Here is a 14305-nt window from a genome sequence, read left to right as displayed (position 1 = left end):
CAGCAGATTCAGTCTATAGGTCATATCAGGAAATGCACAAAAGTAAAGAAAATTTAGAAAAGAAAAAAAAGTCTGGCACTAGTACCTGAGTAGTAGGAATTCAACAAAGATTTGCTCTGAAGGGTTTTGCTTTGGACAGAAAATGAACAAGGAGAGGGTGATGCTAGGTAGGAAAGACATAAGGAAAAGACTTTAGACATATATTAAGAGAGAGAAAGAACAGGGAGAATGTTCCTCAAAGAACACAGTAATATGGGATATATAAGGCTTATCAAAGTGAATTATATTTTTCATCTCAACATGCATATTACATTTATTACAATGTCATCATGATGGATTTTCTTTAATATAAGTACTCCAGACCCCAAATATAGTATTGCAGTTTTTGTAAATCAGTGTGTTCCTACACATATAGGACTATATTCTACACACCTCTTTTTTTTTCTTTAAACCAAAGGAACATCTCAGAAAAATACTCAAAAACAACACCCAAAATACAAACTACAGAGAGTAAATGCATTATTAACAGCAAAATAAGCCTGCTAAGCACAGTGCACACTAGTACCACAAAAATACACAGGCAGGGTAGCAAATTTTTTGTTAAAACCATACAAGATAAGAAGACAATTGTTTTTCAATGCAGAACACTTAATAGCAAATCCTATAATCTTTTCCCCTGTGAGATGGGTTCTTTCAGCAGGACATACATCCCTACTTTCTCCCATCTAAAGCATTAGCTTTCTCTGGAACAAATCCACAAATAATTCCCATATTGATCAAATATTTATGGAAAGGAGGCAGGGCTCCACATCTTCACAGCAGAATCTTTCCTTGCTAGCAAACGTACGAGATTGTTTATATCCACAATAGCATACATGTACATTCTTATGATAATCCATCATTTCTGAATGTATATTCTTTAGTTATCACTCTGCATTCACTCTTAGACTTGCAGACATCTCCTCCTCAAAACGTTGGGAAACAAGCTAATACGAATCTCAGTACATCAGAAAGATGACAATAGATAAACACAGGAAAAAGTATTCCATAATCCAGCAGAAGTAGATAAAAGTCAGTATACATCAAAGTATTTTCAGAAGCAAATTTTGTATCTCTAGAAAAAACACCACTAATAATTTTAAAGTTCCTCTATGGGGTGAATGAAAGAAGGCACTATCCTAGGGATAGTCTTCAGAGTTACCTCCTAAGCACTTTATCATCAGCTTATAATGAACTTGCTCCTCCTTGCATTCTTCTGCTACATTGTCAGGCTTTGACCATATGAAAACACATTAAGATAATGCAATTTCTCATAGCTTAGTCTGCTGTAATGCGACTCTCATCTGGGACCTCTTCCACTTTCTCCCCTGTTAGCTAGCCTAAATAAGACCTTCTCTGTATCACACTTGGGATGTGGCCACTTCTACAGATGTGTAAGACAAGCACTATCAAGAATACTTTGGTTGGCCAGAGTCACAGAGTAAATCCTCCAATTTCCTGAAATTTGGGAGTACAAAAGTACATTGGGCCACAGCTTTTCCAGGAATTGCCAACTATAAATTACTCAGGCATCTAAATGTAGACACATCACATCAGTGAATTTGATTAAAAATGTTTCCAACAAAGGAAATGAAAGCATATTTGTGAGACAGGAGGTGAATTCAGACTTTCAGAGAGCTTATTGTCAAAGTCAGCCAGGTGGCTGTTGTAGGAGAGATGCACACACAGTGCTGCGGCTTCATCAGAGGTACCCACCAGCACCAGTGTGTGCAAGTCACGGAGACACTTCCAAAGAGAACTTCACATCAAAGATTAAAACTTGATTTCAAATTCTCTATACACAGGAGTGGCACAAGAGGCCACCCTACTCATGCCAATAGCAATACCACTACTAATGCAAATCTCAATTCCTTAAAGTATCCTAGAAGGCACCTTCACACTGCGCCTCTGCCAGTAATGTTAAGGCTATTCAGCTGGATTGTACTAGTGTCACTCCTTTGGATCATTTGGAAAGCAGTCTCCTCCACACACGATGTTGCAGCACATCATTGCTGAGAGGATGTACTGCTGCTTCTCCCATCACACAGATGGGCTGTCAAATTGCACAAAAATTATGCCATAATAACCCCTTGCACACCTTTCTGGTCAGTGCACAGATACTGTGGGATAATTTTGGGTCCTCCTTGACTGCCATTCATCACCTCGCTCCACAACAACCCTGCACTGAGTCAGTGTCTGCATGTGGCCATGCTGTGCCCCTCCAAGGAAAATGACACTGCTTTCCAAACACTCCTGAAAGATAAGGAGTGGTCTCAAATACTGCAAATATCAGCATTTACTTGTAGAGATTTAAGATAAATATATAATTTTAAATTTTTTTTTTTTTAAAGACTGAATTTGAGAAAAATGTACATCTCATTTCACATGACTTTTGGGTAAAACTAGACAAACTGGAATAATGTTGGACTAGTTTGGCTTTCAGCAAACATCTATTCTGATTCCATGTTGTGGCAGAGACATGGGCTGAGTCCATAAAAACTCTGCAGTTAAAACTTTAAGTACCAGTCAGAAACTGGCCTGAATAACAAGTATTCTGGGATGGAAAGGGGGATAAAGAGCTTATGTTTGGGCCAGAAAATTTAAGAGCTCGTTTCTGTTCCACTTTTCAGCAAGATCTGAAGTCTCCCTCCTCCAGCATAGCATCACAGAATTACAGAATGGTTTGGGCTGGAAGGGCCTTTCCAGTCCCCCAGCTCTTCCCTGCTGTGGGCTGGCTGCCCCCCAGCTCAGGGTGCCCAGAGCCCATCCAACCAGGCCTTGGTGCCCGCTGGGGATGGGGCACTCACACTTCTCTTGCCAGCAGTGCTATGGCCTCACTGCCCTCTGAGTAAACAATTTCCTCCTGACATCTAAACTAAATTTCCCCTCTATCAGTTTAAAACCACAGCTCCCTGTCACATCATCACACTCTGTGACAGAGTACAGCTTTCCTGCAGGGCCCCTTTAGGCACCAGAAGGCCACACTGAGGTGTCCCCAGAGTCCTCTCTTCTCCAGTGTGAACACCCCCAGATCCCTCAGCCTGTCTTCGTAGGAGAGCTGCTCCTCTGAGCATCTTCATGGCTTTCTCTAGACCTGCTCCAACATCTCCACACCCTTTTTGTGCTGGGGATCCCAGGCCTGGATGCACTAGTGCAGTTGGGGCCTCACAAGCACAGAGCAGAGGGGCACAAACCCCTCCATCACCCTGCTGCTCCCCCCCCCCCATATGTTAATGCAGTACATTTGATCCTCTGGCTGTAACTGCACACTGTTGGCCCATGTTGAGTCTCCCATCAACCAACACCCTCATGTCCTTCTCCTCAGGGCTGCTCTCAATCCATTTTCCACCCAGCCTGTATCCAGAGGCTAGAGATGTTCCAGACATAATTACATTTGACAACAAACACATCTATCAAGCAATCTACACATGGCCAACGGGGCATGAATTTATGGACTGCACCATTTGCAAGAGCTGATATTGAACATTTCCAAAGACTTTCCATCTGAAGGAATGAAGCAGCAGTCAGTGAAGGAATAAGCATTTTTAACAGCAGAAGGCAGGGGTTATTTCCCAGTCACTGCTACAGCTAACTCAGACTTCTCATACTCTCATAACTGAGGTCAAGAAGGAGAGGATGAGCACCTATCATGAGACATTGACGAGCACTATTTTCTGTTGTGAGGTAAAAGGAACATTTAAGACAGAATTTTACTCTTGCTTAAGAGACAGAGCTCATTTCAAAAGCTAGGATGAATAGCCCCCATAAAACTGTATTAGTTAGCAGGAAAGTTACAAAGTAATCCAATTATGTTATTCAAAAGTAGGAGCAGGCCCTTATAAAAACCTTTAAGTATTAAACTCCATTAAAGTAATTTTTTTAAAATAAAGGCTTTTACTCTTTTTTTTTTTTTCCTGACTATACGATCAGCTGCAAACCCATAAAATTCTGGCATCAGCACGTGCACATTTTTGCACAGGAGAGAACTTACCTGCAACAACTCAGCATCCTGGACTTGGCAGAAAAAAAAAATGTGGAGAAATCATGAAGGCTTACCAGTGATTATTGCTTATGGAGATAAAGAGGGAAAAAAAAAAAGAAAGAATCAGCCCATGACTTGAATCAGGCTGTGCTACAGAGGGAGGTGGTGATAAAATCTGCAGTGATGTCAGACAAGCAAAGGACTTACTGATTTAAAAGAACAAAAAAGAAAACCTGAAGGTATGCTTCCCTTACAAAATTAGATATAGCATTTCCTATAGTTGCTATTTCAAGCAAATGACTCAGCTGTTTTAATTAGTCTCTCAAAATATCAAGGAAAGAAATGAGGTCACATTACAGGCTCTTCTCTTATTTTCCGGTTGGAAAAAAAAGCAAAGCCCACAAAGTTTTAAAAATCCAGATTCCAATGAAAAGTGAAAAACTTGGTTTTCCTCATACATTTCAAACAAACTATCTTTGCTGTTTCTAGGCTGCCTGTTACAATGCTGCCCTCTGCTATCCTGTCTTTCAAAGATACGAGGCACTGACAACTCATGCTGTCTTCTTTAGGAGGCACAGCTACTCAGCACCTGAGAAAATTAGATCTTGAGTCAAGTCAATTTAATATCAGAGAGAAGTGTTCACCACTAGCCTTGATGGTCCCAAACACCTACTTATCCATCTCACAGGTCTGTTACATAGAGTGACAGTAGCAATGCATGCAGATGGAATTTGACATGACCTATAGACAGAGGGAGAAGAAAAATTCACTCAGCCTGCAGCGATCAATCTGAGGTTACAAAGAAAGATTTCAGTGATAACAAACTTTTTCTTTCTTTCTTTCTTTCTTTTTTTTAATCATAGGCAATTCCTTGTTAGTAATTAGGGGAAAAACGCTTCATAAAGATGTTAAAAAATAACAAGAATTCTAAGTATGCATTTTGTTTTCAGAGCTGAACCTTCTTCAAACTATAGGGTAAGCATCAAAAGAAGGAGTGACATTCCCATAGTGTCTAAGTTAAAATTTATTTAATACGAAAAGGTTTACAAATCCACCATGCAGTCCACCATGCATTCAACCTGGATCTAGTGAGGCTAAGGGGTAACTTAGTGCTGCTTTGCCCAGAGTCTTTCAGCTACAGAGGTCTGAGTGGTTTACAATTGTTAACTACTATTTGTTTTACGGAGGTTGAGTGAAGAACAAACTGAGGACACAGACAAAAGAAGAAATGATGTCTTTCCATTTCTAACCATAAGACTGTTTTCTTTCATAAAAATTCCATACAGAAAACGATATTTCCATCCTAAACGTCAGCTAAGTGATTTTACTCATCAACTCACAAAGGAAAAACTGTTTCGGAAGAACAAATGAACATGTGCCTTTTTGAATGTCTGCTGCAATTATTAAAACACATTATAAATTATTTCTTGGTAGATTTAGAGTGAGAAGGAATTCTCCCCACCCAGCTGAGAGGTATAATAGGGTATTTTAAAGGGTATTAGAAGCATTTCAACAACTGATTTCTAGCAAGCTTTTGCAACAAACCCTCTCACTGCCACTCCCAGCTTCTCACTGTTGTGCCCAGAGGAATAGGTCCTTTCAAGAACCCAGAGCTCTCCAAAGGGGACATATCCATTGCAAGCAAGTTAAACTTACTGAATCCATTAACATCTTGGCAGCTGGAAGAGAAAGCTTCTTCATTGTGAACAGCACTGAGTTTGGTAGAGGCCTTGTCTGAAGCGGCCACGGGACCCATCTCTCTCTGTGTGCTGGTCTGAGTCTCCTTCTGCTTCTTGGCTAGCTTCCTTTAGGGTATTTTGAAGAGGGGAGAAATCGAGGTCAGTTTTCCCTCATTAGAAACAAAACAATGAGAAAATATCTCAAAAATCACAATTATCACACTTAAGAGACATGCAGGGCACATGGAACTCCAAGAGAGAAAACCCCACAGCTTTTTAATATATTGTTATGGAGTCAAATAAACGTAGTGATGCCAGCCTGTGAGTCTGGCTGTCCCTCCCAGTACCTCATCGTGCACAAACCCACATCACCCCAGCAGTAGAAGCACTACGTCACCAAAGAAGAAGAAATCAGGAAAGCCCTTGGAGCAGGTGACATCTGCTCCAGGAAGAGCAGAGGGCACCAGGCATGGGCAGCAATGGGAAAGGCTCACTGGAGGTACATGGGATCTCCACATCCATCCCACAGGGCCACCTGCACCCGGGGCTGTCTATGGAGGCTCCAGGGAGCACTGTGACCTGAGGCTGTGCCACTGGGCAGCTGGGCAGGAGGCCCAAGCAGGGCAGGGAGGATGGCAGCCTCTGCTAGAATTTGACAAATTGCTCTGAGGATCAGCACTCAGGGAAGAATGGGGCAAGTTAAAGGCTGCAGTAATTTTAAAAATGACTGTGTCCAGATATGTCCCTTTTCTGGGAATTTGGGTCTTTGAGGAGACCTCAAAGTAGAAACACTGCCAGCTCCAAAAACAGTAACAAAGCCAAGAACTTGAGAGGCTCCTCTTTTGCAAACACAGCTAATAGTAAGGAAGTGGAGAGAAGCAGAAAAGTGAGCTGCTAAGCTTCCACTGACATTTGACTGCCCTGTGCTTCGTTCATACCAGAGAGCAAAAGTGTTTAAAAATGAATGTGTGACATTCTACAACCAGCACCTTGAAAAAATAGCACACAAATCCCCAGCACTAGCAAGGAACTTTGCTTACACGGCTTCCGCAGATAAGAAAATAAAACAAAATAAAAGGGAGAAAAACAGATTACTGTAAGTAGGAGCTTTGGTTTTCTCTTTCCCCTCTTAAATGAAAGAAAAAAAAATCCTAACAACTAAATCATTTTGCAAAGAGGTTTTTCTTCACTGAAACGACATGCTTATGGTAAGTACTCCCCATCTTTTAAACTTCATTAGGCTCTTAAAAGGATATTGCTTGCAACAGGCTTATTTATTCACAGCGCTTGTCAGTGGCATTTACAGGCAGGCCCTGGCATACAGCTGAGCCCCAGCCCTCCTGCAGTGGGGCAGCTGGGCCAGCCACATCCATTGGCATGGAAGGCTCAAAGAGAACTGAAGCCTTCGGCTCATCTCAGTGAGGAGCGGCTATCTTAAGGCAAGCTGCTGAATCCAGACCAGGAGAGCAAAAATTTGTGGAGAAATGTCCAATGTCTGCTGGAAACTTGTGAACAAATGCATCTCTCTCATCTGCTGAGTCAGTTCAGCCTTGTGCTGCTCGTGCTTTCAATTCCAGCCCACAGCCATTCCAATTGGAGACATAATTATAGAGTGCATACTTAGATCTCTCAAAATCTCCATGATATCCACTTCTGTAGATAAAGATGCAAACAGAGGAACCGGCCTTGAATGCTGAAGCAAAAAGCTGGCATTTAATGATGTTAAAAGCTTTGCTTCCAGCACACAGCGATCCTAACACAGCCAGATTTATTAACCATGAGCCTCCTTGTTTTGTGCTGTTGTCCCCGAGGTAACAACAATAGTTTGGGAGCGTATTAACCCTGCTATGCGGTTATTTTAATCCTTTAGATTTGCTAATCATACACGGCTATGTGAATTCTTTGGCAACAGGAATTAAAATTTCTCAGTGGGAAGCACTAATCCAAAATGCACAAGTCCTTAATAACAAGCACTCTGGACTGCTGGGGTGAGCCATTACACACTACCACTACTGATGTTTAAAAATAGCGAGTCAAAAAGGGTGACTTCCTTATTAAATCCAGATTAAAATATTTGTGGCCGTAATTACCCCTAAGTCCCATTGCTTGGTTTCCTTTCAGAAATGCCAACAAGCTACAAAGAGCCAGCGAGCTCCGTTTCTATCAGCAGGCAAGCAATACCACTTTCTGCACGTTCTGCACAGGGACAAAATCACCCCAAACCCAAACCCGTGAGACCCCAAAGGCCTGCTTACAAAAGCCCTATGGCAAAGCAGTTCTACCTGGTCCTGTAGAAGACAGAGAGGCCCCTAAAACATTGGCTTGAATGCCTAAAAAGAAAAGGTGAGATGAGTTTAAGGTTCTTGACCTAGGACCCGCAGGCGGCAGCCTCCTGCACAGGCTGCTCACCAGCGGAGGCTGCTGCAAGCGCAGGGGGAGCGCGTGGGAGAAGCCACACAGAAAAGTGTTGGGCATCCGACAGCGCTACGATCGGCTTTCAGCGCGGTGTTACACGTTCCCACCTTCCTCCCTCGCTCCTCCAAGGATGTAAAAATTCTTCATCTAAATTTAGAGGGAAAAGGAAGACAGATCTCTTTTGAGGATTTCAGAGCTAAGCTTGCCAGACACATCAAGGGGCTCCTGGTTTCTAAATGTGCCTTTTCTGACTCAGTTACATGTCTGGATAGAGTGGCAGCACAGGACTAAGCCTATTTGGTCCTCGCCATCTTTATAATTCATAGAAAGGATTATAAAATCAAATGACTAGTACTTTCTAGAACGCTAGGGATGCGACTTAAACCCATGGCAAGGTAAAGGTTTATTTGCCAGCATGTCAAAATGCCTCTGGAATCGGAAAAACATTTATCTGAAAACGCTGTTTCCAAAAATAGGGCACTTGAAGAGATCTCTGTGAATCACTGACAGGCAGCATCAGTGACACGGCTCCTGTTCTCCGTACTGACCAGCTTCCCCCAAACAGCACAATGCCAGCATCCCGAGGAAACTGCTATCAGTGCATTAGTGTCAATCACGGGCCGGCTCAGGCTGCCTCCGGCGTGCAACCAGCACGGGCTGTCACCAGGCACAGAGGAGACACTTTCTGTCTCATGCATTATGCAGTTGAAAAGGGGAAGAAATAAAGGACTGGGCAGATACTTGGAAGAAGAGTCTGATATAATCAACACAGGGTGAATAGATGGAAATGTCAAAATGTGAATGGGGAGATATTAGTGGCGGTTTTACATTCAAGTGTAAGGAGAAAGTGCCAGGAAGAACACGAGAATCCATGGATGGGGTTTACTGGGTTGCCCTTTTCAGTTCAAGAGGATTCATAAATGAAGAGATGATGTTTATGGGCACAATACACACACAGGAGTGATGAGACAGAAAGATGCTCAAAGCAGAACAAAAAGAATGAAACCAGCTGCATAATCAGGCAGTTGAAGCTAACCCAACTAAAGCAAGGACAAGAGCTGTTAGCAGTGAACCTGAACTAAGTGCAAATTCAGAAAAAAAATACGATGGAGATTTGGTTTAGCTATTTTTGAAACTTCTGCTCATCAGAGAATATAAAATGCTGAAACGCTAAATTAAAACTGAGGGACTTCCAGTTTAACAATCCAGGAATACAAATTTAGTATCAAGTCAAAAGCATCTACTACCATGAACACTAATCAGAAACCTCAAGGAATATTTTCAGCTCAAAGTATTCATAGGATCAGATTCCAGTTTTGCAAAGGCTTGGGTAAACTTCAAGGATTATATTTTTAAAAGCAGCTCTTACTTAAATTTTTATGTCAATTTTACATGCATGAATGTTAAATCTGTAACTGCCACTCCTAAAAAGCTCTTGTACACGTACGTTGACAGATTTAATTTTAGATGTTTCACAAGGATGGATTATATATACTGTAGTGTGGATTTGCATGCACAGGTAATTTAGACATTAGGTATAGATCATGTAACTTAAACATGAAATTTCCTCCTACAGACAAAAATTGCATATTGCCCTCATTTCCAATAAGCAATTTAAGAAAGCTACAAAACACAATTCCTAGTAGATATTTGTCTGCAGCAGCCTGCTAGGAGTACACACGTTATTTAACATGAAATCTGCACAAATTAAGGCAGAGATCAACCATGCCAACACCCTACCGAGAGCACTGGTGAACCAGCTGATCTATGGAAAAGGATCTTCGCTCCCTAGATCTGTAAAAGGTCATAAGCTCAACTCGAAGGAGAAGCCCCATCTCTGTGCAAAAAGAAGGTGGGGATTATAGATGGCTCTGCAGTCTGCAGGACACAGGTAATCCTTTTGCTCTGAGTGGTGATAAAGGCTCCACTGCAGTACAGCATCCAGTTCTGCGCTTGAAAAGGATGTGTACCAAAGGAACATACACCAAAACAGAACAAGGAAGGTAAATCTGCAAAACACCATCTACAAGAAAAGGCCAAAAGAAGTATGGCTCTTTCACCCAGAGCAAAGACAAAGAGCTGACACCTTCAAACATAGGAGAGGATACCACAAGTAGTTCTTCTCCTGGCCTACAGCACTGTGAAAAAAAGTGATGGACTCAATGACAGGAAAGGCTGTTCATTTGAGACTCAGGAAAACCTGAACAGAGAAGAGGCTGCCCATCAGTCAGATGAACTGGGAGATCTCCCTAGAGGCTGCAGCTCCACAGGCTGATGGAGGTAAAGCAATGCAGCCTTTTACAGCCTGGAAGGTGGCTCCTCCTCCCCAGCCCAGCACTCTGCACTGCGATCTCCATCTCTAAATGAGCATCCCTGACCAGAGCTCAGTTGCAGGTCCTGCTCTAAGTGCAGCTCACTGGTTCTCACAGTCTCCCCAAGGGCAACCCCTACACTTACTGGCTAGTGGGGACAGCAGGGCCAGTGAAGCCAAACTCAGGGAAGGTTTATTGCTGAAGCAGAAGAGAATTCCCCAAAGAAAAGGCTGTATATCATACAGCAAGGGCCCAGCTGCACCACTGCAGCTCACAGAACAAGCACTGCCCGGCGTGAGGAAAGTGCTATAATGCAGGCACAGGGCAAAGGATGCTCTGAATGTTTTTTACTCTCATATTCACAAGCTCAGCACCAGGAAACACGCAGGAATACACTCTCTAAGCTTTATTTGAGCAAATCAATCACTTTTTCTGGAGTACCTTTGGTCACAGCAATATCCATTTTGGAGTAGGTAGGTGCACATAAGAGTCATGCAGTCATATTATATATTGGTCCAAACTGTCCAATATATTCTATGGCTTTGCACTCACCTAACAGACATGTTCTGAACAAGCTCTCACATACTTTCTCAATTAACTGGCATAGCCACTGATTTATGACTGTTCTTCCAGTATCTAATGAGAAAAACAGTTTCTCCCGAACATTCTGATTTGGCAAGCTGAGCTGTGCAGGCAGATCCCACCATCACAGGAAATACATGAAATATAGGCATGTAGATATTATATATACGGAAGTATGCCCATAAATAGAGTTATTTTATTTCCTTTCAAATGTCCCACATTTGGTGGAAATAAATTCAGTACAAATTCTGTTAGATCAGAAAAATGCAAGTATACGTTCAGCTTTACTATTGGGATGGAATCTCTTATACGAAGAGAAGCTCCAAGCTGATAGCAGCGCAATTAAAGTCTGCTTTCAATCACAATGGGAGCTGAAGGGGTTCCATGCGTGCAGCAGGGCCTTCACTACTCTTGCTGGATCGAGGGCGAAGGGAAGTAATGCTCTGGCCACTGAGCACTCTCTTCTTATAAATAACATTAGCAGGGCAGGCAACACGTATATGAATCTCTGCATTTCCAGAAACACTTTTCTGGTCTAAAAGCATTCTTGATTAAATCTCAGCCTGTAACCATTACTGAACGTAGCAGAAGGGAAAAACAACAACAGCAAACAAACCCCAACCAAACAAACAGCAATTTGAAAAGCAAAAACAAAAACCCACAGAAGGTAAAACAGAGTTCCACTTTTTTTTTTCTTTTTTTTTTTTTCCTGGTGAGGAAATAACAAAGCCTCAAGAAGGCTCGTTGCAGCGGAAAACACTGAGAAAAGAGGTGTCTGTCACTGAATGCAAAATCCCCTTTAAAGCAGCTGTAATGCCACCCATGTTTTACAGCTTCATCTAAGCAAAGAAACAAAAACTTTCAGAGGTGGATGGGTTGTTATCTTACACAGTACATCGGATCTTACAGTGCATTAAACTTGCATGCAATGTGTCAGAGCTGGCAATTCTACAGAAAACTCAGGCAACGCTCGCACTGATGTAAATACAGAGCATTTCAGAACGCTTCTCCAGAAAGGCCTGCGCCTCATCACAGCGGCAGGGCTGCAGTGGGCACATCTGGTCCAGAACTGAATTCTGCATCCTTCTCACCCATCATAAAACCAGGAGGACTTAACTTGCACCACTGGTACAGGAGGTTCTGCCCAAGGACCTTTCTCTGCAGCTGACTTCTAAGGAGAGGTAAAAATGAAGTACACAAAATGCTGTCATCCTGCATGACAGGTGAGGAATAGGGCTTTGCTGGCTTTGCATCTCCCACTGCAGGTGTTTTAAAGATATTCGTGGCCTTCTCTTTCAACCACAATAATACCTGATTAATACCTGTTCCCCCACATTGCGGGAAGCTTATAAATGGAGTGCTGCCATACAAAAACCTCACAGCTAATCGGGCAGAACTCAGCCTAGAAACTACCACAGCCCTTATGGCCCATGTCTGCAAGAATCAGTTTCTCATGGTATAAATGTCAGTGCCTTTAACAGATATGCCCCATTAAGAATAAGAGTTGAGTTCGAAGATTTTGGTCCCTAAGAAGAAGAAATGTCTGTACAGCAGATGACAAAAAGTTGAAAGGAATTATCTGAAAGCAGATGAGAATTACTCCAGGAAGCACAGCTTTGAAGCCCAGAAACTGAAACCAAAAATAGAACAGTGTAGTCTGTGCGGCTGTATTTAAAGGTGTGCCAATAGATCTATTTGAGAACATGTTTTTCAATACTGTTAACTCAATTCAATTTTGCTTCAGGACTAAAACATTCATACAAGGTCGTAGCATAGAAACCAATTTTATTTTTAAAATCTATATGCATACATATCCCTGCTCTTATTTTCACAACACGTCAAATAAACTGAAATCAAACCTTTCTGTTCATAAGAGGCTGCAGTAATTTCCATTGGCTTTGGCTAACAATTGCTAATTGTGCAAGGACTATTTGAGCGTTACCTCTACCACTGAGACGTTCCAGCTAACAGAGGTCATGCTTGATGTGGTGCCTTACACAGCGTAAGCACCGAGCTAAGAGCAAGCTCTCTGTTTAGGGTGCACTGGAGTTCTATGATTTCTGCATCTTGACTTCAAATCCCCATTCCGTGCTACAGGGAGTTGCTACAAGCACAAAAGCTTGCCTGGTGACACCTCAGGCTCTCCTCTACTGTGACATACTGCATGGTGCACAACTGCTTTATTACACCTCTGCAGCCCATCACCACTTGCTTTTGCTACTGCTGAAGTTCACTGCAACCTCAGGCTTTGGTGACCTGCACAGTTCTGTCTCTTCACTTTTCTCAAGTCACTCTCCTGTTCCCCAAGAAGAAAAGTACTAGTATATTGATTCACAGAAGCCACTGAAAGACAGCAAAGAGACTGCTTACCAATACCCTTATTTTCTCTGTACAGAATAATCCTCAGCTGACTACTTAAAACAACTCTGTGGTGCAGCTGCAAAAATGGGTCATTTAGGGCTGAGAAGTTGACTTATGCTTTTAAATGCGTAAATCTCAAAATACAATAAAAGTAGGGAACATTTTGACCACATACTGCCTGCAGGAAGAAGATGAAATTGTATGGGTAAAACAGGGAATGCATTTTTCAGGCAATATAACAATGTAAAGCAGTGATGATGGAACTTTCCTGATGTTCAGGGGAAATGCACTGAAGAAGAAAGGTTGTAGCAATAAATGCAACGAGTTTGCAGCATCTACCTGCTAAAACTGTCCCTGACTTTAAGTTAAGCTTTTCTTGAAATCTTTCCATTAGTGGTCAAGTTCTATTTGTGGTTAACTAGTGTGGAGCCTAGAGAAAATAGAGTTATCTTCCATTTACAATTATTTAGCTGGGTAAAGGCAAGTCTCAACAGGGTGTCTTTTGGTTTCTTGCAAACATAGCAAGCCATGAAGGTTTTTCTACTCATTATTTTCTGATAGGTCATCAAGAAGCAAAACGACTCTACAGCTGAACTGAGATTCTACTCTTAAATCCTTTGCCCTGATCTTAAGATGTAACTCAAACTCCCATGGAAAATCAGTCAACTTTACTAAAATGAAGTTTAAACACATTCATTCCACTGACTTACTGAACATCTTTCAGATGTGTCCACAGGACAAAGTCATAACACAAAGATGAGCAGTAGGAACAGGTGAAGGAAAAGGGTGGCAGGCTGGGAGGAACTAGCAAAGCAGATGTGGCCCTTTCAACTATTTTGTCTATGTCAGAGCCCTAAAAGTCGGGCAGGCTGCTGCTTGTGAGGGCAATACAGCTGCTGGTTGTGAGAGGTGGAGAGGCTGTTTCTCTTGGCAGT

The 14305-nt window shown here is 42.2% G+C and overlaps 1 protein-coding gene across 11 annotated transcripts in view; it reads right to left on the bottom strand.

Annotated features, from left to right (window-relative positions):
• Positions 1–14305, bottom strand: part of PTPRT (protein tyrosine phosphatase receptor type T) — a 425958-nt gene that overhangs the window by 49882 nt on the left and 361771 nt on the right. For 5 of the 11 annotated variants that reach the window (XM_048963311.1, XM_048963312.1, XM_048963310.1 and 2 more), the window contains 3 exons: positions 7983–8030; positions 5678–5826; positions 86–163 (listed from right to left, as the gene is read on the bottom strand). In XM_048963311.1, coding sequence (XP_048819268.1) covers positions 86–163; positions 5678–5826; positions 7983–8030 — 275 coding nt within the window. The remainder of the gene's footprint in view (positions 1–85; positions 164–5677; positions 5827–7982; positions 8031–14305) is intronic. The other 6 variants (XM_048963316.1, XM_048963313.1, XM_048963319.1 and 3 more) reach the window with 3 other exon arrangements.

Source organism: Lagopus muta, chromosome 16 (genome assembly GCF_023343835.1).
Source record: "Lagopus muta isolate bLagMut1 chromosome 16, bLagMut1 primary, whole genome shotgun sequence".
Lineage (NCBI taxonomy): Eukaryota > Metazoa > Chordata > Aves > Galliformes > Phasianidae > Lagopus > Lagopus muta.
The sequence above is the reverse complement of the archived record's forward strand: the minus strand, read 5'-3'. Positions and strand labels throughout refer to the sequence as shown.